The 25,097-nt window shown below is 35.2% G+C and overlaps 1 protein-coding gene across 4 annotated transcripts in view; it reads left to right on the top strand.

Moving 5' to 3' along the window:
- The window catches only part of JAK2 (Janus kinase 2), a 127,064-nt gene that overhangs the window by 68,397 nt on the left and 33,570 nt on the right, over positions 1 to 25,097 (top strand). For 2 of the 4 annotated variants that reach the window (XM_082694273.1, XM_082694272.1), the window contains exons 6-11: positions 3,728 to 3,873; positions 10,071 to 10,392; positions 11,074 to 11,193; positions 19,543 to 19,700; positions 21,927 to 22,038; positions 24,374 to 24,560. In XM_082694273.1, the coding sequence (XP_082550399.1) occupies positions 3,728 to 3,873; positions 10,071 to 10,392; positions 11,074 to 11,193; positions 19,543 to 19,700; positions 21,927 to 22,038; positions 24,374 to 24,560 (1,045 nt within the window). The remainder of the gene's footprint in view (positions 1 to 3,727; positions 3,874 to 10,070; positions 10,393 to 11,073; positions 11,194 to 19,542; positions 19,701 to 21,926; positions 22,039 to 24,373; positions 24,561 to 25,097) is intronic. The other 2 variants (XM_082694275.1, XM_082694274.1) reach the window with 1 other exon arrangement.

Below are 25,097 nucleotides of genomic sequence, written 5' to 3'. Positions count from 1 at the left end.
GACCAGTGATGACATCAGAGTATAAGATTATGTTGATATTTTTTAATAACTAAAAAATAGTTCAGCCACTGAACTATGAAGTCTGTTAAGACACTACTATAGAGGGTGCCTGGGTGGCTTAGTGGGTTAAGCCACTGCCTTCGGCTCAGGTCATGATCTCAGGGTCCTGGGATCAAGTCCCGCGTCGGGCTCTCTGCTCAGCAGGGAGCCTGCTTCCTCCTCTCTCTCTCTCTGCCTGCCTCTATGCCTACTTGTGATCTCTCTCTGTCAAATAAATAAATAAAATCTTAAAAAAAAAGACACTACTATAGAAAGATGGATTTAGAAAAGGTAAGCCAATGAAAGCCAAAAGTTAGATATCCCTTTTAAGTTCATTTTCTTCTGAGGATTGCCTTGATACCATCAAATATGGTGATGCAGCAAATAATTTGCTGCCATGTGAACAATCTTTAATGAATTTCATATACTTGGCAAAAAAATGTCTATTCACTCCATGTTGTTTCTTTGGTTCATTTCTGATTTTGTGTCTGTCACAGTTTTCTTATTTTTCTGGGTGAATGCAGATAAAATTTTTTGGTTCACATGTTGTCGGCTACCGAGATGAAAAACAATTAAAAAAAAATTTCTTTCTGTTGGGGCACCTGGGTGGTTTTTTGGTTGAGCAGCTGCCTTAGGCTCAGGTCATGATCCCGGAGTACCAGGATTGAGGCCTGCATCGGGCTTCCGGCTCCATGGCGAGTCTGCTTCTCTCTCTGCCCTTCTCCCCTCTCATGCTCTCCTTCACTGTTTCTCTCTCAAATAAATAAATAAAATCTTTAAAGAAAAATTTCTTTTAATTTAAATTATCCAATGTATAGTACATAATTAGTTGTTGATATAATGGTCAGTGCTTCATTAGTTATGTATAACACCCAGTGCTCATCACATCACATGCCCTCCTTAATGTCCATTACCCAGTTACCCCACCCCTCTACCCACCTCCTGGAGACTCTTGACTCCGGAAAACTACTTTTCTATAGTTACAATTAAAGGCAGTTTTCATTTGTACACCTGCATTTTTGAAAGGAAGTTTAAAAATAGTTGAAAATAGTATGCTTTGGTATTTGGGACTCTGTTTCGGTTGTAATTTTTCTCTAATGAGCATTTGATTGGTTATGTTCTTAGTGCTGCTCTTAATGGCTTTTCCTATATTTATTGTCTTTTGGGTATAAATTCCACAGAATATCTTCATGATCATAGTTTATTATACTTTGGTCCTATGTAAGAGATGGAACAAAAGCAAGGTATTAAAAAGAATGTACCTAGCAATCAGTTACCTTTTTAAAAACTTAAATGCAGTTAATTAACATAGAATACATTATTTGCTTTAGGGCTACAGGTCTGTACTTCGTCAGTCTTATATAATACCAAGTGCTCTTTACAACACATCCTCTAGAGGCTCTAGTGTCCTTCCCTCAGTTATCCAATCCCCCATCCTCTCCTCCAGCAGCCCTCACTTTGTTTCCTAAGATTAAGAGTCTCTTATGGGTTATTTCCTTCTCTGGTTTCGTCTTGTTTCACTTTTTCCTCTCTTCACCTTGTTTCTTCAATTCCACTTATCAGTGAGATCATATGATGATTGTCTATCTCTGATTGACTGTTTCACTTAGCATAATACCCTCTAGTTCCATACATGTTGTTGCAAATGACAAGTTTTAAATTTTTTGATGGCTGAGTAATATTCCATTGTGTGTGTGTGTGTATATATATATCCCACATCATCTTTATCCATTCCTCTGTTGATGGACATCTGGGCTCTTTCTGTAGTTTGGATATTGTGGACATTGCTGATATAAACTTTGGGGTGCAGGTGCCCCTTCTTTTCCCTACTCTGTGTCTTCGGGTAAATAGCTGGTAGCGCAGTTGGTGGGTTGTAGGGTAGCTCTATTTTCAGCTTTTTTTTTTTTTTTTTTTAAAGATTTTATTTATTTATTTGACAGAGAGAGAAATCACAAGTAGGCGGAGAGTCAGGCAGAGAGAGAGAGAGAAGCAGGCTCCCGCTGAGCAAAGAGCCCGATGCGGGGCTCGATCCCAGGACACTGAGATCATGACCTGAGCCGAAGGCAGCGGCTTAATCCACTGAGCCACCCAGGCGCCCCTATTTTCAGCTTTTTGAGGGAACTTCATACTGTTTTCCAGAGTTAGCCATCAGTTATCCTTTTTTTTTTTTTTAAATTTACTTATTTAACAGATAGATCACAAGTAGGCAGAGAGGCAGGCAGAGATAGGGAGAAGCAGGCTCCCCGCTGAGCAGAGAGCCAGATGTGGGGTTCGATCCCAGGACCCTGGGATCATGGCCTGAGCCAAAGGCAGAGGCTTCAACCTGCTGAGCCACTCAGGTGCCCCAGCCATCAGTTATCTTAATCAGAATAATTTACTTGCCTGTTTCTGTAAGTGTGGTGAGATGAATGTTAGCAAAACAAAATCTAACTCCTTCTGTGAATTAACTTTGTTACCAATATTAAGCTTTTGTTTTGGTTAATACTGGTTACTTCGTGATTTGTGCCTTTTAAATAATATAGTTTTTTTGTACTAAAATGCCTTCTAATTTATTAATAGGAAGTTAGCAAATATAATTTTAAATGTGTATTTATTTCTTTTAATAAAATTATTTATTTATTTTTTAAAAGATTTTATTTATTTGAGAGAGAGCATGAGCAGGGGGTGGGTAGAGGGAGAAAGAGAAGCAGACTACCTACTGAGCAGGCATGGGTCTCGATCCCAGGACCCTGAGGTCATGACCTGAGCTGAAGGGAGAAGCTTAACCCACTGAACCACCCCTATTTTCTTTTTAATCAAATTATTTTTCAAGAATTTGTGTTAAACTTTAATTTCATGAGACAAGTTATCACATTAAAAGGAAGGAGATATATACACGAAATAAAGAGAGCGATCCTGTATTTCTCTTACCCAGTTTAAAACCTTGTTTAAGGGGTGCCTGAGTGGCTCAGTCTGTTAAGCGTCTGCTTTGGGCTCAGGTCATGATCTCAGAGTCCTGGGAATTGAGCCCTAAGTTGTCATGCTCCCTGCTCAGCAGGAAGTTTATTTCTCTTTCTCCCTCTACCTTTTGCCCCCAGCTTGTGTTTTTTCTTTCTTTCTCAAATAAATAAATAAAATCTTTTACAAAACTAATAAAACCTTGGTTAAATATTGCTATTTCAGTTAATATTTTAGTTCATACCTTTCTTATCAAGAAAATTGCTATGTTTTTAGAATATTTTTTATGTTTTGACTTTCTTTTCTACCATTATATGTTCAATCTCATTTCCAAATTATCTAGACCAAAATCTTATAATTTCTTGTTTTTCTTTTTCTTCATTTTTATATATAATGATAAAGTTATAAGCTTTTTTTCGGACTCTTTTTGTGTCTTCTGTTCCCTATATCCCTACTTATTTAATTAACTAATATCTATCTTAATTAGATATTTTTATCTCATTTTGTGATTTTTATGTAGAAGATATAATTTGGAGATACAAGTAGGGAAATAGGTTGACATCATATGTACTGTATTCAGTTTCCATTGATAAAAAAAGTTACTGAAATTTTATGGCAAAATGAAAATCAGTGAAGGAGTTGACATTCTTTTTAAATGCATATATTCTAGAAATTATAGGTTACAATATAATAGATTTAAATGTGATAGTGAAATTTAAGAGATATTTCCTTTTAAATTTTTTTCCTGTAGTGGCGGCATGATTTTTTACATGGATGGATAAAAATACCTGTGACTCATGAATCACAAGAAGAATGTCTTGGAATGGCTGTGTTAGATATGATGAGACTAGCCAAAGAGAAAGATCAGACCCCATTGGACATCTATGGCTCTATCAGGTAGTTTCCTTATGCAAATCCATATACATAAACGTGAACAGTTAGAGTTTTTCTATAATTAATTGCATTTTCTGTGTCAAATCTTTCCAATTCTATAATTAAAAGTTACATGGGTAACTTTTCTTCCTTGTGTACAACACATACTTTGTGAGACAAATTTATTTTTTCTTTTTTTCTTCTAGTTTTATTGAGATATAATTGTCATTTAGCACTTGTAAGTTTAAGGTGTACATCATCATAATTTGACTTACATATATCTGTGAAATAATTACCAAAATAAGTTTAGTTAATATCCATTATCTCATATAGGTACATAAAAAAGAGAAAGAAAAAGAAATTTTTTTCCTTATGATGAGAACTGTTAGGATCTACTGGTTAAAAACTTGCGTGTATACCCTATAGTGGTGTTATAGTGATCATATTGTACATTATGCCCTCAGTACTGATTTATCTTAGAGTTAAAAAAAATATTGAAAGTTGGAGTACTGCAGAAATATCATAGACGTTTGATACCTATTAATTTTTTGATCCATTTATTCTAAAAAGGGTAAGCAAAGTTAGGGGAGTGAAAAGAGCACCAGGAGGCATAATTTCTGATAGCAAATTCTCAAATTGTCTGTTTTGTCTCAAATAATTCTGAAGCGGTATTTCTCGAATATTGGCCCATAGTTTACTTGAATTTAGTATCACATGAAGTGCCTGCTAAGAATGAATATTTCTCAGTGCTACCCAAGAATTTGGATTCAGTAAATCTGAGGGAAAAGCCCACCTATTCAAATCTTCACAAGTTCTCCTGGGAATTTTCCTAAAAATTTTACACTTTATTGAAGTGTCAGTGCCATATAAAATTGGGAGGTGATTGGAAGTGTACTTCTTGGTGGTTTGCTCTATGTATACACAGTGAAAGCACTCCCCCATCTACTTCATTAACACATCCATCGCCTCGCATATTTATCTTTCCTACTTACTGTTTTTTTTTTTTTTTTTTTTTTGGTGAGAACATTTATACACTCCTCTTAGCAAATTTCAGGTCTACAGTATAGTCTTATCAGTCACCATGTTTTATATTAGATCCTTAGATCTTATTCATGTCATAACTGATCCAGCAGATTCTTTTATAAGTGCTTCACACTCCACATTCTCCAAATTACTCTTGTGCATATTGAATTTTGTCTTGCCTAACAGGATTTTTTGAAATACTTCTTCTACAACCCAGCTTTAATGGCTGTAAGACTTTTACTGTTTTTAAAGGTGTATATGATTATTATAAGAGTTCTTTGAGTTTTTTTTTAGTTTGAAGATTAAATATATGTTTTACATATTGCATACTTAGGATTAGAAGTTTGAGGGTATTATGAATCTGGTTACTCCTTTGCTAAGTGCCTTAAAAACAGTTACATACCCACACTGCAGGGTATCATTTTCTGTTTCCTCTTTGGTTTTAGGTATTCTTGTTATTATCAGATACCTGTTAGGCCAAGTTCACTCATTTAAAATGAACAACTCACGATTTTTTGTTATTAAATTGTAAGGGTTCTTTACATATTTTGGATACAAGTCTTCAGATGAAAGTTACTATATTTATAATTTGCAAATATATTCCCCATTCTTTGGATTGTTTTTTCACTTTCTTAAAAGTGTCATTCATAATACAGAAGTTTAGATTTTGAAGTAATTTATTTTTTGTTTCTTGTGCCATGACAATTTGATGTTAGATGAATAAATTCTCCTGAAGTAAATATGCCTGCCTTGCTTGTCTTTTTTAATAATTTAACTCAACTGATGTTTTCTGAATTCACATTTAATGCTTATTTTTGAGAAATAATCAAGAAACTCTACTCAGTGTTAAAATAATCAAGATTGATGGGAGAATCGATGAATGATTATTTGTTGGCAGAATGAAATACACTGTTTTATTCCCAGAAAAACCCTGTAGGATATGGATATCTGATTAGCATAATTAAATACATATTCCTCCCCCGACTTTAGAAAAATGCATGTAAAGTGCATCTTTGTGTGCCTATGTGTTAGCTGTGTTTGTGGGTGTGGGTGGACACCTTTTTGTGCATGTGTATGCATTAGATACTTTTCTATATGACACTTCCTAATTAAATATTATGGCTTAGGTATTAGAGCATAGAAAGTGAAGGAAAGGATAACATTTTTGCGTTTTCATTCTTCATGTGCTCTTTAAAAATCCTGTCTGCTAACGGGTGGGAAGAAGAGAACTGGAAAATGCAAAGAGTGTTAAGGAGACTGCTGAATTTGTAAACATTAGGCCAGGACCAAGGCCACTTATATAGCTACGGAGCTACTCACCTCATCTCACTGGACTCCCTTTCTAAAAAACTAAGTAAATAATAATGGAGTTTCTAATGGCCTACTCTAATAATAAGCTGCAGATTTCATTTTATAGTGCAAAAAATAATATACAGTTTCTAAGCCAAAACTCAATTTCAGAACCTTTTGGAACCTCAATTTTAGCATTCTTTAAAAACTCAAATAAGAAAAGCATGAAAAAAAATGTTTTATGCTTCAAGAGTTAACCTTTCTCTTGGAAAAATTTTGTGTTTCTAACAAGTCTGGTTCTGAAAGCATGATGCTGAAGTGGATTCACCATGTTCAAGAACCACACATGCCTATGGTATTCCCAAAGGAAGCATTTCTGGTCCTTTATGCCAGGCATCAATGTGGAAACTTTGTTTTCTGTTGTTATTTTAAATATTCTTTTTATATCCAAATATGCCTTATTAAAAAGTAGCCATTGGTGATTATATATTTTGCATTTTTGAAAAATGTTTATATAAATTGTATTCGGATTTAGTAAGTCTCTTGGTAACTAATGTTTTTGACAGAAGTAGTTTAGCAAGAGTCATTTGTATTCTGATTCTATTTTTTAAGTCTTTTCAGTGTTTATTCTAAACTTCCTGAGGCTCTCCTCTATGCTATCTAGACTTTTTAGATTTCATATATCTATTTATTTAGAAATATATAATTGTTAGGAACAAAAGTGTGACTTGTAATATCTGAAAAAAAAAAGAGTAGAATTTGATGACAGAGAGAGGGGAGTGATGGAGTGTGTAGAGACTCATGGAAAAGGCCTTGTAGCAGAAGGGAGAGTGAAGAGAATCAGTATGGCTAGACCCCGAAGAGTTAGGAGGGACAAAGCAGGGACTAGATCAGAACCTACAAAACCTTAGAACCATGTTGACAAGGTTATGAGCACTCAGAAACCATAGAAGGGTATTAAGCAATGGTGAAATTATTAGATTTGTGATTCTGAAAGATCCCCATGAGTCCAGTGTAGAAAAAAAAGTCAGACAATGGTCAGAGTAGATGGAAATGCTATTTGTTCAGAGACAAAAATCATTGCAGTATTTTCTTCCAGGCAATGTGGTTAGTAATGAGTTAGTAATGAGAAAAATGGGTAACTAAGAGAAGTATTTAGGAGGGGAACTCATGGGAACATGCTGATGAATGGTATAATGGGAGTCAAAGGAGAAGGCCGCATCAAGGATTATTCCCAGGTCTTGGGTGAATTGCAGTGCTATTTACTAGATAGGAAATGCTGTAAGAGGATCTTTTAGGGGAGAACATCAGTAGGACTTATGAGTTGGGTTTGACGTATTGTTTAAGGAGATTTTGAGACATTTAAATTAAATGATCGAATGACTTGCCTACAGAAGATAAGAGTGTGGAGTTGAGAGGTCATTGCTAAAGACAGGTATCAGAGTCATTTGCATATAGAGAATCTAGAGAGAGAGAGTTTAAATAAGAAGAGAAGAGGGTCTTAAATCCTGAGGAACTTCAACATTAATCACTAGGTAGGAGTGAAGGTAAAAAGGAGATTGAGAAGTATCCCAAGAGATAGGAATAAAGTGAGGAAAGCTGAGGGGAGAAAGCTGAAGGAGAGAATGATCAGCAATGTTGGATGCTGAGGAAGAATGGCAAGGGAGATGGATATGGGAATTTGGTTTAAACAACATGAAAGTTTTTCTTGATTTTTAACAAAAGCATTTTCTATGGAATGATGGAGTAGAAGCTAGAGTGAATTGAAGAGTAAGTGGAAATGACTGTATAAACTCTTTCAAAATTAGGCCAGATAAGCTGTAGCTGAGGGGGATATGCAGGACAAAGAAATTTTACATTTTAAGTTGGAATGAACATTAGTCTTTTGTGGCTCGAAGAGAAATAAGTGTAAAAGTCCCCAGAGTAAATGTATATTAGAGGAAGAAAGAGGCTATAGGTAAATATGTGTCCAGGAAGTGGCGTTACCTTGCTGGTTTATAGCTCATTTGTTGGAACAGATAGGGAGGAGGAGGGAATGAGTGCACATGAATGTGGATTTGCTAGTGGAATGTTGAGGGAACTCTGCTCAGAGAAGCTTTTTTTCCTCCCTAAGAAAGAGATGAAGTCATGTGGTGAACATAAGGAGGAATACAGCTGAGGTTTGTTTGAGGTGGAAGAAAGGTAGGCAGTTTGAGAAGATTGGAGAGGGTTTGACATATTGTGGAACTTGGGAGAATTAGTTGAACAGAGAAGTGTAAAATTGGTCGTGCTGAAAGCATGTTTGAAATTGGTGGTGATGAATTTATGCTGCTGTGTCTGCCTTATCAAATGACTCTCCAGCCCCTCTGCTGCCTGGGTACAAAGCTGAATGTTCCTCAGCCAGGTTCAGGGAGAGTAGGGGAGGGAAGAAGCCATGGTATGCTAGTAAATGCATAACAACCAGTTCTCAAAAAAACCCAAACCCCAAAGGTGTGATTGGTTTGCCATCTTTGCTGATATCCATGGTATAAATCCTGCATATGGCCAGTTTCAGGGTATCAACCTGATGTGCCTGATGTAGAATTGGGAAGAGATGAGCAATAGCAAATCTTTTACATCACTCATGTACGAGTGATGTAAATAACCTCAAAAGCATAGGTAGTAATAAAGTGTAAAAATTTTAAATGTAAAATAATTAGAAAGTGATACATTTTGAGTATTCCCTATATTTTTACTATAATTGTAACCATAGAACTTAAATTTTAATGATAGCTCTTTAGCAGTCAACTCAATAGTCTTAAACTGTAAACTCTCAGCATGAGACAGCTGGAGCACTAGCTATAACTAGTCACATACAGAATAGAGTGAGAAGTGATCTCATGGAGTGGTGGTGCACAGAATGCTGTCTGACAGTGGGGAGTAGTATGTAATGTACTCCTAGAGAAAGGTTGTCTGGATTTGATGATGCTTGAGCTGAGACTTTTGGAATGAGTTAGAACCAACCAGGTAGGAGATGGTGATGGGAAGGATTAGCATAGGTGAAGGCATGGAAATTTAATGCAGTTGCACCTTCAGAAATAAAATGGTCTTCATTTGTCAGATATTTGAGTAGGAGGAAAGTCATCATCTCTCTTCTTTAGGGTATTTTACATAGACACAGAATTACAGAAGCATCAGAACATTTCTAAGTAGAATTGTTTTGAAGGCAAAGGAATTATTAGGAGTTATTGAAAAGGGTCTAGAAAATAGTATATACAAAAGAAGTATGTTTGCATAATGAACAACAAAATGTAGCAATTTCCAGAATTCAGATAAATTTTGGTGTACAGCATCATAGGAAATATTGCAACATGGTGCCAAAAAATAAGATATAAGATATCTTATAAGGTATAATAATAATAATAAGGTATAAGATAATCAGAGAAAACAAATTTTTAGAGACTCCATTATTAACTAGACTAAGTCTTCATTTCATTAGGGGAAGAAAATTAACATATCCTATTCTAAACATTTATGGTGACTCAGAGAATTTTTATATGTATTCACATCATCAGTTAAAACCTTAATATTAGGGGCGCCTGAGTGGCTCAGTGGGTTGAAGCCTTTGCCTTCAGCTCAGGTCATGATCCCAGGGTACTGGGATTGAGCCCCACATCGGGCTCTCTCCTCGGTGGGGAGCCTGCTTCCTCCTCTCTCTCTGCCTGCCTCTCTGCCTGCTTGTGATCTCTCTCTGTCAAATAAATAAATAAAATCCTTAAAAAAAAAAACAACTTAATATTGTACATGTGGTGGCTGTCACCTTTCTCCGCTTGACCACTGTGTGGTAGCAGTTACCAGTCGTGGAGAAAGGTGGTAGTTTCTCTCCCAGTGTCGTTTTAGATTTATCTTCCAATTTGTTTTGTTTTTCTGTGTGTGCTCTTTATCCCCAGCTACAAGACATTCTTACCAAAATGTGTTCGAGCAAAGATCCAAGACTATCATATTTTGACAAGGAAACGAATAAGGTACAGATTTCGCAGATTTATTGAGCAGTTCAGCCATTGCAAAGCCACTGCCAGAAACTTGAAACTTAAGTATCTTATAAATCTGGAAACTCTTCAGTCAGCCTTCTACACAGAGCAATTTGAAGTAAAAGAACCTGGAAGAGGTCCTTCAGGTGAGGAGATTTTTGCAACCATTATAATAACTGGAAACGGTGGAATTCAGTGGTCAAGAGGGAAACATAAAGAAAGTGAGACACTGACAGAACAGGTAATCCTTAATGATACGTTCTCATTCTTTGTTAATTTAAGTGAATGGCAATAGAAGCAGAGTAATTTTACTCATTGGAAACATGGTCTTGCAATTCTCTTCTCTCATTGATAGAAGAGGAAGTTTTTAAATGACAAATATTACTAATGGTTTTCTTATAGTTTTCGAAAAGGCTTGAATTCTAAAAGTGATTTTTAAGGTAGTTTTGCCTCTTTAAAATTTTGCTGTTACTGGTAATGGACATAATCATAAAATTTAATTGGAAAAAGTTAATTTTAATTGATTTTATGATGATGCATTCATTTTTTTAAGGTCTGTACTCTAAGTTTTAAGTTTGTACATATCTCTGTTGTTCTTAGATTATTAGACATTTACCTTTACCTTTCTTCTTTGGTGATTAAACTTACAGTTTTCTGACAATGGTTCCTATTGACATTGATTGGATTGAAGGGAACTGTAACATAATTAGATTCCTGGTACCTTTAATGCTCTCATTTTTAAGTCAAAGCAAGATATGGTTAAGTCTTAGGGTTGGATTATTGAGGGAGAGAATCCCATTTAGTTACTATCAATACTTTTTTTAGTTTAAAGAATTTGGAATGCATGTTGTTATGTCCTTCTTGTTTTAAAATGGCTCCCTTAGTTTTACCTGTTTTTAATTTCAAATGCTCTTAATTATAGGATTTACAGTTATATTGTGACTTCCCTGATATTATTGATGTTACTATTAAGCAAGCAAGCCAAGAAGGCTCAAATGAAAGTAGAATTGTAACTATACATAAGCAAGATGGTAAAAATTTGGTAAGTTTACTTTATAACCAAATAATGATTATGCTTGTTGTCAGAAAATTTTAATACTAAAGTTATTTTCTCCTAGGAATTCTGATTATAGTTTTAAATATAGCTCTAAACATAAATTATCAGTTTAGTAAGGTTTTGGTCACATCTAGCTCTTCTTGTATCGCTACCAATACTATATTCCCAGAGTTTCTTAAACATTAATGTATTTTTCATTCATTTTTATGATTAGCAAGGCAACAGTCATTCCCCCGGAAGCCCCATTACTCTGGATTGTGCTAATTCCCTGTTGTAATGCTCACTCTGGACTATATTCTTTTTTTTTTTTTTTCCAGTAGGGATGTGCATAATTCCACTAATACTGCCTAATTAAAAGAGAAAAATTAAAACAATGCTTTCTGGGATTCACGTAACAGTGTAAACCAATCCCAAGTTAGCCCTACCCAAGCTAAAACACATTGATTGGTTCTAAAAGATTAATTTCTTGAGGAATCTCCACACTGTTCTCCAAAGAGGCTGCACTAGTTTGCATTCCCACCAACAGTGTAAGAGGGTTCCCCTTTCTCCACATCCTCTCCCACACATGTTGTTTCCTGTCTTGCTAATTTTGGCCATTCTAACTGGTGTAAGGTGATATCTCAATGTGGTTTTAATTTGAATCTCCCTGATGGCTAGTGATGATGAACATTTTTTCATGTGTCTGAGAGCCATTTGTATGTCTTTATTGGAGAAGTGTCTGTCCATATCTTCTGCCCATTTTTTGATATGATTGTCTGTTTTGTATGTGTTGAGTTTGAGGAGTTCATTATAGATCCTGGATATCAACCTTTTGTCTGTACTGTCATTTGCAAATATCTTCTCCCATTCCAAGGGTTGCCTCTTTGTTTTCTGACTGTTTCCTTTGCTGTGCAGAAGCTTTTGATTTTGATGAAGTCCCAAAAGTTTATTTTCGCTTTTGTTTCCTTTGCCTTTGGAGACATATCTTGAAAGAAGTTGCTGTGGCTGATATCAAAGAGATGACTGCCTATGTTCTCCTCTAGGATTCTGATGGATTCCTGTCTCACATTGAGGTCTTTTATCCATTTTGAGTTTATCTTTGTGTATGGTGTATTCCTCAAGAAATTAAAAATAGAACTTCCCTATGACCCTGCCATTGCACTCCTGGGTATTTACCCCAAAGATACAGATGTAGTGAAAAGAAGGGCCATCTGTACCCCAATGTTTATAGCAGCAATGGCCACGGTCGCCAAACTATGGAAAGAACCAAGATGCTCTTCAACAGATGAATGGATAAGGAATATGTGGTCCATATACACTATGGAGTATTATGCCTCTATCAGAAAGGACGAATAACCCAACTTTTGTAGCAACATGGATGGGACTGGAAGAGATTATGCTGAGTGAAATAAGTCAAGCAGAGAGAGTCAATTATCATATGGTTTCACTTATTTGTGGAGCATAACAAAAAGCATGGAGGACATGGGGAGTTAGAGAGAAGGGGGTTGGGGTAAATTGGAAGGGGAGGTGAATCATGAGAGACTATGGACTCTGAAAAACAATCTGAGGGGTTTTAAGTGGCGAGGGTGTGGGAGCATGGAGCACTGGGTGTGGTGAAAAAATAATGATACTGTTATGCTGAAAATAAATAAATGAAAAAAAAAAAGAAAAGATTAATTATTTCTCTTTCCTTGATTAGCTCTGGAAAACCCACATATTTTTAAATTTTTTTAATGTCAAATACAATGTGATTTTAGTTTCAGATGTACTGCGTCATGATTTGACAATTCTATACTTTGCACAGTGTTTGCCATGATAAATGTAATTAGAAATCCCACTTACTGTAATTGAAAGGGAAGAAGTAAATTCCTTTATAATCTCTTAAACTGGCTTACTTACGTGACTCTTTTTTTCAACTCCGATGTTTTTTGACCTCCTGGCTGAAATGTCACATTAATGTTATTTGTTCATTTAATTTCAGTATTTGTATGCTATCTCTCTATTCTATGGTTATATTTACTAAAATTATAACTAACTTGTAATTCACTTTAGTCAGCATACTTAACTGTTCTTAGGTAAAAATATGTAAATAGTGTACAACCACTACCTACTAGGCTATGAGCTTCTTCAATGTAAGGGTCATTTTGGGCTATGCGTTTTTACCCTCTGCACCTTGCATAATACTCTAGGCCCCACTTTAGAAAGAGCTTGATCTGTATTTTATGGATCAGTGGAAGGATGATTAATAACTTTCAACCACAATGTGGAATTAAGAGAAGAAATATTTATTCTGTACATATCAAAACTACACATGTGTATTGTATAAATACACCTAAATACTTATAAGCATACCCTGGAGATATGGTGGATTCATTTCTGGGCCACCACAATAAAACAAATACCACAATAAAGTGAGTCAAATGAATTTTTTTTTTTTGTTTCCTAGTGCATATAAAAGTTATGTCTACACCAAACTGTAGTCTACTAAGTATGCAGAAGCATTAAATCTGAAAAAAATGTACATGCCTTAATTAAAAATACTTTATTGCTAAGAAATGCTGAGCTTTCAGACAGTTATAATATTTTTGCTGATGGAGGATCTTGTCTCAGTGTTAATGGCTGCTAACTGATCAAGGTGCTGTTTGCTAAAGGTTGGGGTAGGCTATGGCAATTACTTAAAATAAGGTAACAATGAAGTTTGCCCAGTTGACTCTTCCATTGACAAGTGATTTCTCTGTAGCATGTAGTGCTGCTTGATAGCTTTTTAATTTAATTTTATTTTTTTCAGTGTCCCACATTCATTGTTTATGCACCATACCCAGTGCTCCATACAATACGTGCCCTCCATAATACTCACTATCTAGCCCCCTCACCCTCTCCCCTCCAAAACCCTCAGTTTGTTTCTCAGAGTCCACAGTCTCTCATGGTTTGTCTCCCCCTCCAGTTTCCCCCAACTCACTTCTCCTCTCCATCTCTCAATGTCTTCCATGTTATTCCTTATGCTCCACAAGTAATTGAAACTATATGATAATTGACTCTTCTCTGCTTGACTTATTTCACTCAGCATAATCTCTTCCAGTCCCATCCATGTTGATACAGAAGTTGGGTATTCATCTTTTCTGATGGAGACATAATACTCCATAGTATATATGGACCACATCTTCCTTATCCATTCATCTGTTGAAGGGCATCTTGGTTCTTTCCACAGTTTGGCAACCTTGGCCATTGCTGCTATGAAAATTGGGGTACAAATGGCCCTTCTTTTCACTTCAGCTGTATCTTTTGGGTAAATACCCAGTAGTGCAATTGCAGAGTCATAGGGTAGCTCTATTTTTAATTTTTTAAAGAATCTTCACACTATTTTCCAAAGTGGCTGCACTAACTTGCATTCCCACCAATAGTGTAAGAGGGTTCTAAGCCAGGGTTCCTCTTTCTCCACATCCTTTCCAACACTTGTTTACTGTCTTGTTAATTTTGGCCATTCTAACTGGTGTAAGTTGGTACCAATGTGGTTTTGATTTGAATCTCCCTTATGGATAATGATGATGAACATTTTCTCATGTGTCTGTCAGCCATTTGTATGTCTTCTTTGGAGAAGTGTCTGTTCATGTCGTCTGCCCATTTTTTGACATGATTATCTGTTTTGTGTATGTTGAGTATGAGTTCTTTATAGATCTTGGATATCAGCCCTTTGTTGGTAGTGTCATTTGTGAGTATCTTCTCCCATTCCATGGGCTGCCTCTTTGTTTTGTTGATTGTTTCCTTTGCTGTGCAGAAGCTTTTGATCTTGATGAAGTCCCAAAAGTTCATTTTTGCTTTTGTTTCCTCTGCCTTTGGAGACATATCTTGAAAGAAGTTGCTAAGGCCGACGTCGAAGAGGTTATTGCCTGTGATGTCCTCTAGGATTTTGATAGATTCTTGCCTCACGTTGAGGTCTTTATGCTTGATAGCTTTTTACCCACAGTAGAATTTCTTTCAAAACTGGAGTCCATCCTCTCAAACCAAGTTGCTGCTCTTTCAACTAAGTTGAGGTAATATTCTAAATCCTTTCTTACTATTTCAATAATCTTCACATTTTCACCACAAGGAGGTTCCATTTAAAAAAAAAAACAAACACTTTCTTTGCTCATCCATAGGTAGCAGCTCCTTATCCATTGAAGTTATATCAGGAGATTGCAGCCACATTTAAATTATTTATTTATTTTTAAAAAGATTTCATTTATTTATTTGAGAGAGAGGGAGAGAAAGAGAACTAGAGCTCACATATGCAGTCAGGTGTAGGGGAGAAAGAGAGGCAGAGAATGCAAGCAGGCTCCTCACCAAGCACAGAGCCTGATGTGGGGCTCCATCCCAGGACGCATGAGATCATGACCTGAGCTGAAATTACTACTCAGAGGCTCATCTGATTGAGCCACCCATGTGTCCCACATTTTCAGCTCCACTTTTAATTCTTTTGCTATTTCCACCACTGCTGCAATTATTTCTTCCCCTGAAGTCTTGAACACCTCAAAGTCATCTGTGAAGGTTGGAGTCAACTTCTTCCAAATACCTCTTCATGTTGATATTTTGACCTCTTCCCTTGAATCACAAATATTCTAACTGACATCTGGAATGTTGACTCCTTTCTGGAAGGTTTTCACTTGATGGCTCAGATCATACAGAGGAATCACCATCTATGGCAGCAATAGCCTTAAGAAATGTATTTCTTAAATAATAAGACTTGAATACTAAAATGACTCCTTGATCACAGGCTGCTGAATGGATGTTATGTTAGTAGGCATGAAAACATTAGTCTCATTGTTCATCTCCAAGATGTATGAGCAAATGCTATGGGAAAAGTGGCACTGATAGACTTGCTTTTGATGCAGTGTTTCCTCAAACCTTCAGTGTGTGTGTTTGTTTTTAAAAAGGGCAGTATCTGAGAAATGCACTAAATGAATTGCACTGAAACAGGATATGCCTTCATTCTGTAAATGTGGTATTTATAAAAGAGTAAGTATGTCTAGAAGAATTTATTGATACTTATGTGGACATGGGGTAGTAACGTAAGGAACTTCTTTATGGGATGGTATTTGGACCTCTTGGCTATATTTTTAAGTCTACAACATAGAGAGGTTAAGTAACTTTCCAAGTTCACAGTATTAGTTAAGTGATAGAACCTGTATAAAACCAAATGCATGATTTGACAACTTAAGCCCATCACTGTGACAGTGCTGTTTGTTGAGTAGTCCTGAAGTTCCTCAAAGTATTGTATTTACATTTTGTTAGAATTCCTCTAAAGATTAATTTGGGAAGAATGTATATTTACCATATTACATTTTCTATTTAAGGGATACATCATATTTCTCTTTGTATCCAAGTATTGTGTTTTCAGTAACCTTTTGTCCTCTAAGATTTTATTTATTTATTTGACAGAGAGAGAGAGAGCGAGCACAAGAGCAGCAGGCAGAGGGAGAGGGAGAAACAGGCTCCCCGTGAGCAGGGAGCCCAGTGCAGGGCTTGATCCAGGGGTCCTGGGATCACGACCTGAGCCAAAGGCAGACGCTTAACAAACTGGGAGCCATCTGGGTGTCCTTGTATTTCAGTAACTTGATGGTTTTATTCATATCGATGCATCATGTTTCTTCCTGAGTTTTATTCATGGTATATTATGCTTTTTCTGTCACTTAATAGGATTCAGAACCTTTTCTTAATATATATTTTTCTAACACATTATTGCTAGATATGAGAAATAAATTTTTGCTTATTATTTCCTTTTTCCAGTGTTATATATTAGTTACACTTTAAAAAAAACATCCTTTTACTCTACTCTGACATTTTTCTTTGTCTTTCTTTTTCTCTTTTAAAAAAATATGGTAAAATACATTTCATGAAATTTAGCATCGCAATTTAGCTCTTCTGCTTCTGGGTATATATCCAAAGGAAACAGAATCACTACTTCAAAGAGATATTTGTACCCCCATGTTCATTGCAGTGATGTTATCAATTGGATGTTATCAATTTTTAAATATTTTGCCAAACTGATGGGACAAAAATTGCTATCCTGTGTAATATTTCATTTCCTTAATTAGAACCTGAGTTGGAGAAATTTCTCTGTGTTTACAGACCGACTGTTTGTGTCTCTTTATTGTGTATTATCTTTTCATATGCTTTGACTCATTTTCTTTTCTGTTTTTAATTGATCTATAGCTTTTTTCTCAATATATATATATTGCATATTAATCCTTTGATGTACAGATTTACAGTTCCCCAGTCTTTTAACATTGTTTATAGTATCTTTTTTAGTACCTATTTTTTTTTTAAAGATTTTTTTTTATTTATCAGAGAGAGAGGGGGGAGAGAGCAAGCACAGGCAGACAGAATGGCAGGCAGAGGCAGAGGGAGAAGCAGGCTCCCTGCCGAGCAAGGAGCCCGATATGGGACTCGATCCCAGGACGCCGGGATCATGACCTGAGCCGAAGGCAGCTGCTTAACCAACTGAGCCACCCAGGCGTCCCTTAGTACCTATTTTTAATTTTTTTTTTTTTTTTTTTTTTTTTTTTTTTTCTTGAGAGAGAGAGAGAGAAAGAGAAAGCTTGAGCAGGTATGGGGAGGGGCAGAGGGAGAGGGAGAAAACCTTAAGCAGGCTCCATGCCCAGTGCGGAGCCAGACATGGGGCTCAGTCTCACAACCTTGAGGTCATGACCTGAGCCAAAATCCAGAGTTGGGCCCTTAATCAACTGAGCCATCCAGGCATCCCTAGTACCTATTTTTATGGCCTAATTGTGTTAATTCTGTTATAGTTCTGATACATCATACACTCTCTCATTACACTTTTGGGATAAATCTGTATTCTGTGTTCTCATTATGACTAAATATTGTTCATTGCTGAGGCAAGTAGTAGTATTCTGTAAACACATTTCCATTCTTACACAGGTTTTTGTTTTTTCTGGGGATTAATCATTACTTCAACTTTTTTCCTTCATATGTATCCTTTCTCTGTATCTCTTTCTGTTTCCAGTGAGCACTCTGAAGTAGCTCACTTCTCAACACATCGTTTTACATAGTGAAACATTATATGACTTCTGTTTCTTTCCTGGAAAAGTCACTTTGAGATCACTGGTTTTGCTCTCTCATCTGGACTGGAAGCTCTTTTGACCTTCACAGCTGTCATCTTTGGGTATCCTACTCTTATCACCCTGGGAGTTATCTTGTCTGTCTTTACTTGGATCCCTGGTTTTCTGAATCTCATATTTGTCTTGTTTTTCCTGCCAGTACCTATTGGTATTTTTGTTGGGATTGTGACAAATTAGAAAATTAATTTAGGGAGGATTTTTACAACTTCATGATGTTGAATTTTCCTACCCAATAACATGGTAAATCTCTATATTCAAATAAAAAGTTACATTTTAACAATAGAGTTTTGAAGTATTTTAAAAATTATTTTGCTCATTTTTTGGTGAAGCTTAATATTAGATATTATCTTTGTATATGTACTGGTATAAATGAGGCTATTTTTTCATTATATAATCTAATTGACTATTTTTTACATATGTGAAAGCTGTTTTTTGTATCCTACTATCTTAAGGAATTAATCTTTGTGTTGTAGTAGTTTTATAATGGTCTTCTTTTGTATTTCCCAAGTATACAATCATATAATCTCCAAATTGAGATTGTTCTACCTCCATGTTTCCAATTTCTATTCTTATATTTCTTTCTGTGGCCTGATTATGTTAATTAAGTACTATGCAATGCATTAAGTATTGGACTTTCTGTCTTACTCCTGATTTGAGGAGAAGTTGCTTCTTTCATTAAATAAAGTGTTTTTCCATTAGATGTTGCATTTTAGGCTGATTATATGCTCACTTACGTATGTATGATACAATCATAAGATACCTATGTATGATTTGATTTAGACTACATACCTTTGAACTTACGTCATGAATGTTTTAACCTTAGCCATGTATACTTGGTATATAAAAATAAATGCTCATTATTTCTAATTAGTACCAACTTTTGTATCAGACTAGATAGATTTCTCATTGAGATGACTGACATATTTGTCTAATAGGATTATGGGAAATATAGTAAAATTATGGGTGAAAAGTGAACTGGAAATATATAAGCCCATATTTGAGAGGGTCTTAAATATCATACACAAGAACTTACAATTCAGATTGGGTAATTTGGGAGCCACAAAAGACATTTGAGCAATTTAGAAGAAAATTAATTTGGGGAATTAATCTAACAACATGAAGTGAATTTTTTTAGTATATGTGCTGCCGAAGCGAGCACCATAAAGTGAATTTTTAATATGTAACATGCAGTTGACTTTCCAAATGGTACTGATTATTTCCTTTTCTTTTCTTTGTTTAGGAAATTGAACTTAGCTCATTAAAAGAAGCTTTGTCCTTTGTGTCATTAATTGATGGCTATTATAGATTAACTGCAGATGCACATCATTACCTCTGTAAAGAAGTAGCACCTCCAATGGTCCTTGAAAATATACAAAGCAACTGTCATGGCCCAATTTTGTGAGTAATACTGACTTTAAAAGTAAATTTTTTAAAAAGTCAATGAGATACTAACAGAATTTTACATAATGAAATGGTACATGTAGGTTTAGGAGTTGAGGAACCAAAATACTATCGTATGTGGCTGAAATTTCTTTCTTTTTTTTTTTTTAAACAAAAGTTTGCAATTAGATTACATAATAATTAGAATTATTTAGGATATCATTTACTGGGGCGCCTGGGTGGCTCAGTGGGTTAAGCCGCTGCCTTCGGCTCAGGTCATGATCTCAGGGTCCTGGGATCGAGTCCCGCATCGGGCTCTCTGCTCAGCAGGGAGCCTGCTTCCTCCTCTCTCTCTGCCTTCCTCTCTGCCTACTTGTGATCTCTCTCTGTCGAATAAATAAATAAAATCTTTAAAAAAAAAAAAAAGGATATCATTTACTGTCTGTATGCCACTCTATAATACTTAATTGTAAGTCTGACATTTTGTTGCATTGGTGTGTTTAAGTAATTCGTGGGTGTTAATTTTTTTTAAAAATCCTCCAATTTATACTTCATTAATTTTGAAATACTGTGGAGGAAACACAATGCAAAATTTGATAATTGTTATTATTTTTGGATTATCCAGCTCCCTCTACTGAAAGTTTTGAACACAAGATGTATATGATGTCCCTCTTTCTGAGACTCCTGCTAGGTAGTACTTTCTGCAGTGATGCAAATGAAGGTGTTTCATTTCTCTGCTGTATAATGCAGTAGCCACTAGTGTAACTGAGGAAACTGAATTTTAATTTCTTTTATTTATTAATTTTTTAAAGTAGGCTCCCTGCTGGGTGAGGCTTAAACTCACAAACCTGAGATCAAGACCTGAGCTGAGGTCAAGAGTCAGATGCTTAACTGACTAAGCCACCCATGTGCCCTGAGGAACTGAATTTTTAAATTTAATAACTATATTTAAATAGCAATGTGCGGCTATTAGCTACCACATGGATCTGCACAGTTATAGACCTTTACTTTAATATCAGATAAAGCCAATTATCATGCATAACATTTGTTTTGCCCAAGTACTAGTTATCTCTCAGCCACTATGTACTTTAGTGATTGGCACTGGGCTTGAAACACTCAAGCAGAAGTAGTCTGAGTTTGTGAGCTTGTGTCTTGACATTAACCTACCCTTAATTAAATATTTGAAAACATATCCTGACTGATGTTTAAGACTTGATTTTGTCTTCTACCTCTTATCTGCCTAATAAGTATTGTTCTGTCTAAGTTCTATTTAAGTATTATTGTTCTATATAAGTATTATTCTATAACTTAGGTGGTTAGTATTTAAAAACTCCTACCAGGGACGCCTGGGTGGCTCAGTTGGTTAAGAAGCTGCCTTCGGCTCAGGTCATGATCCCAGCGTCCTGGGATTGAGTCCCACATCAGGCTCCTTGCTCGGCAGGGAGCCTGCTTCTCCCTCTGTCTCTGCCTGCCATTCTGTCTGTCTGTGCTCACTCTCTCTCTCTCCCTCTCTCTCTATGACAAATAAATTTAAAAAAAAATCTAAAAACTCCTACCATTCATTCTTTCATGTGTTATTTATCCATCCATTCAAGCGTTCTTTCATTTATTTATAGGACATTACTGGGTACCTGATATGTGTTTCTGGTTTATGTATGAGAAATACAGTGATGAATGAAACAGATTTTTCTTGCTTTATTATAGGTTACATTTGACTTTTATTTCAAGATGTTCAACTTCAACAAAACATATAGCACATTTTGAAAATCAGTAGTTTTTGTCACCTGCCATAGATCTTCTATTATACTTTGGTATTATATTAAATATTAAAATAATCCATATGAATTTTTATTGCTATATCAAAAATTGCTATGTAGAAAAGACGCAAGTGTTTTACAATATATTGTTTGCATGGTAGGAGTAAATATGGTTTTTAAAATACTAAATTTTTAATTAGAAGGCAGAAAATTCAAATGAATGAAATGTTCTTAGTGATTTTGTGTGTCTTATAATCCCTTTTATTTGTTTTTAAAATCTGTTGAATTGGTTTGAACTTATTGCAAAATAGCTTGGTGCTTCAGTGTTTTTCCTTTTTCCTTGTAAGATAACTGATAAACATATAAAGTAGAGGAAACTTAAAATTCTCAGACTTTCAGATTTGACTTTTGATCTCTTAGATGACATTTTGGTCTTAATGTCATGGCACTTGCTACATTATCATTCAAGTTATTTCTTTACCTTTAGAATGGATTTTGCCATCAGTAAATTGAAGAAAGCAGGTAATCAGACTGGACTCTACGTACTTCGATGCAGTCCTAAGGATTTTAATAAGTATTTTCTGACTTTTGCTGTTGAGGTTAGTATTTCTCATTAATGGTGACATTTTTCTTTTTTAAATTTTATTTCCCATTCCATTCTCTTCCTCTGGCAAATGTAACATCTTTATTTAGTCTGTGTAATTCCCCCTTCATGTTGATCTACCATTGTTTCTTTTTTTTTAATACTCAGAATTACAGCTCTGGATATGATAACTAACATAAAAATGCTTAGTTTCTCTTAGGGATTCTGTATCAATAAATAAGATATAATTTCTAGACTTTTTATAAAAATATAAAGTTATTTTTAATGTCTATATTTGGAATTTATTTATTGATGTTTGAATTTTACTAGTGTGTCATATTTTTTCAAGTCTCTTCAAGTCTCTTTTCACAAAAATGGAGATCTTTACAAAGACACATAGGACTAAAGGCATCAAAAGAAAATTTTGCTTTTACTGATAATGGTTACAGGATTAGAGTGAAATAGGTCAATGACAGACAGAGCATTTTTTTTTAAGATTTTATTTATTTATTTGACAGAGATCACAAGTAGGCAGAGAGGCAGGCAGAGAGAGAGAGAGAGAGAGAGAGGAGGAAGCAGGCTCTCCGCGGAGCAGACAGCCCGATGTGGGGCTCGATCCCAGGACCCTGGGATCATGACCTGAGCCGAAGGCAGAGGCTTTAACCCACTGAGCCACCCAGGTGCCCCCAAACAGAGCATTTTTAACTAGTGATTTTCCAGTATTCAGAATAAGGTTCTATATTATATTTGTTTTAAAGATAATACTACAAAAAACCACACTATTAATACAGATAATTTTGGATCTTTTCTAAGATTGTTTATTACCCAAAATATTTAAAAAGGTACTATCGCTTATAACATAGTTTTTGGTATAAATCTTGAGAAACTTTATAGCAGGTTCCAAAATTTATCTTACTTTTCCAAAGTAAGGATTTGGTTGTTCAGTTATTTTAACTTTTAGAAAATGCATTCATATTTAGCATATAGAATAGATTAATTGTCCATAAATACAATAGGTAGGTTACTCAGTGTGTTTAGCATCATATAATACTAATAATCTATTCTAATTTCATTGCATCTTTTAATATAACAGTCCATTATATTCAATTATCAATTCTAAATTTTTTTTTAATTTTTACTGTATTTGCTTAGCCTAATATGAGGACTGTTATATTAGAGAGTGTATGATATAATCTTGCTTTAAGAAATATATCTTTTGGAAAAAGTAGGAAGATACACCTAAAAAGTATTAAATTGATCACTGTAATTGTTTAATATAGACAATAACAAAGGGTTACAATTAAGAAAGTGCTTTTTTTTAAAGATTTTATTTATTTATTTGTTTGAAACAGAGAGAGTGAGCACATGGGGAGGGACAGAATGAAAGGGAGAAGCAGACTCCCTGTTGAGCAGGGGGCCTAGTGTGGGTTTTGATCCCAGGAACCTGAGATCATAACCTGAGTGGAAGGCAGACGCTTAACTGACTGAGCGACCCGGGTTCCCCACCCCAGCAAATACTTTTAGGGTAAAGAGGACTTAAGGTATTTTGCTCTTTTTTTTTTTTTTTTTTTTAATAAATGGTCCCATGGAGGTTGAATATGCTAGTAAGAAACTCAAAAAATAGATGAGGAAGTTCATTGTATAGTACATAAAACAGACATTGAAAAGCTGAAGAATATTAAAATCGCCATATGAGAGGTAGCTGTGTAGATACAGTAGTGGCACAATGAATGGGTAATCACCTCTGCTTGTGAGGTGAGGTCAGGGTCGTTAAGGAGGACCTCACAGAAAAGAAGATACTTGAACTGGCTGTTAAGAAATGTCTAAAAGTCCACTGCTTAGAAGGAGAGGATGTATATTCATAGGTAAAGAGATAGCATGTACATTTATCAAGGCATGAAACAACATGGCATTTGCTTGAAATTTTTGAATTCTCTTAGTAGAGCTGGAACATAGGTTGTATGTCGGCAATGGTAGATGGTGAAGTTGGAGATGGCATCAGAAGCCAGCTCATGGAAGGCTTATGATTTAAAATAGTTTTAGATTTTATCTTGTAGATGACCCAAAACTGTTAAGGATAGTATTATTATTGTTAATTACCATTGCTTTCTTACTTGCTTTTTGAGAAAATCGACCATTAAGCCATTTATTGTAGGGGTACGTAATTATCAGATACCTTTTTGAGGAACCAGGCACTCCTATCACCCTATACCAGTACTACATTAAGATTCAGAGTTCAAATGTCTAAATGTTCTGTTGGCTGTTTTTGTGATAACATTTTTGTCACAATAATTACTGTTTTGACCATTGTAATTTTGCCTTCTGTTACTTTAATAATTAAACTTACATAGCGAGAAAATGCCATTGAATATAAGCACTGTTTGATTACAAAGAATGAAAATGGAGAATACAACCTCAGTGGGACCAAGAAGAACTTCAGTAACCTTAAAGATCTTTTGAATTGCTACCAGATGGAAACTGTTCGCTCAGACAGTATAATTTTCCAGTTTACTAAATGTTGTCCCCCAAAGTTGAAAGGTAAAATAATTTTCTTGTTAGTTTTAAAATGCTTGTCATGGATTGTGTGTATGGTAGGAGGCATCTTTAGTATATTGCTTTCAAAGGAAATAGAAAAGAAGCTGCTTGAAAAACAGAATTTTGTCTCATTGTCTCGTATGAGCATCCTCAGATAGGATTGTTCAGTTTGGTTTAGGTTGTCTAGACATGACCTGAAATGCTATAATGCTGAAATGGCATTTAAGAAATGGTAACTGCATGGTATAAGATCCATCACCTACTTACTGAACTGTGAAAGACTTCACTACCAGATTCTCCTATGTTTTTCTAAGTAAAACCTTTATACTCTTTTAGAATTTTAATTTCTATGCTTTTAAAATAAAGATAGTAAGATTGGAAATCCTTGAAGTAACAGATTTATTAAAAATTATTATTAAATTATTCATGAAAAATTGTATTAGTTGAGGGAATCATTACAATTTTGAAAGTTTGAAATAATTTGTTAAAATATATCAAAGTTCAGTGAGTAAATTCCTAAAATAAATTTCTGTTTATTAA

Source organism: Mustela nivalis (assembly GCF_964662115.1).
Source record: "Mustela nivalis genome assembly, chromosome: 13".
Taxonomy (NCBI): Eukaryota; Metazoa; Chordata; class Mammalia; order Carnivora; family Mustelidae; genus Mustela; species Mustela nivalis.
The sequence above is the reverse complement of the archived record's forward strand: the minus strand, read 5'-3'. Positions and strand labels throughout refer to the sequence as shown.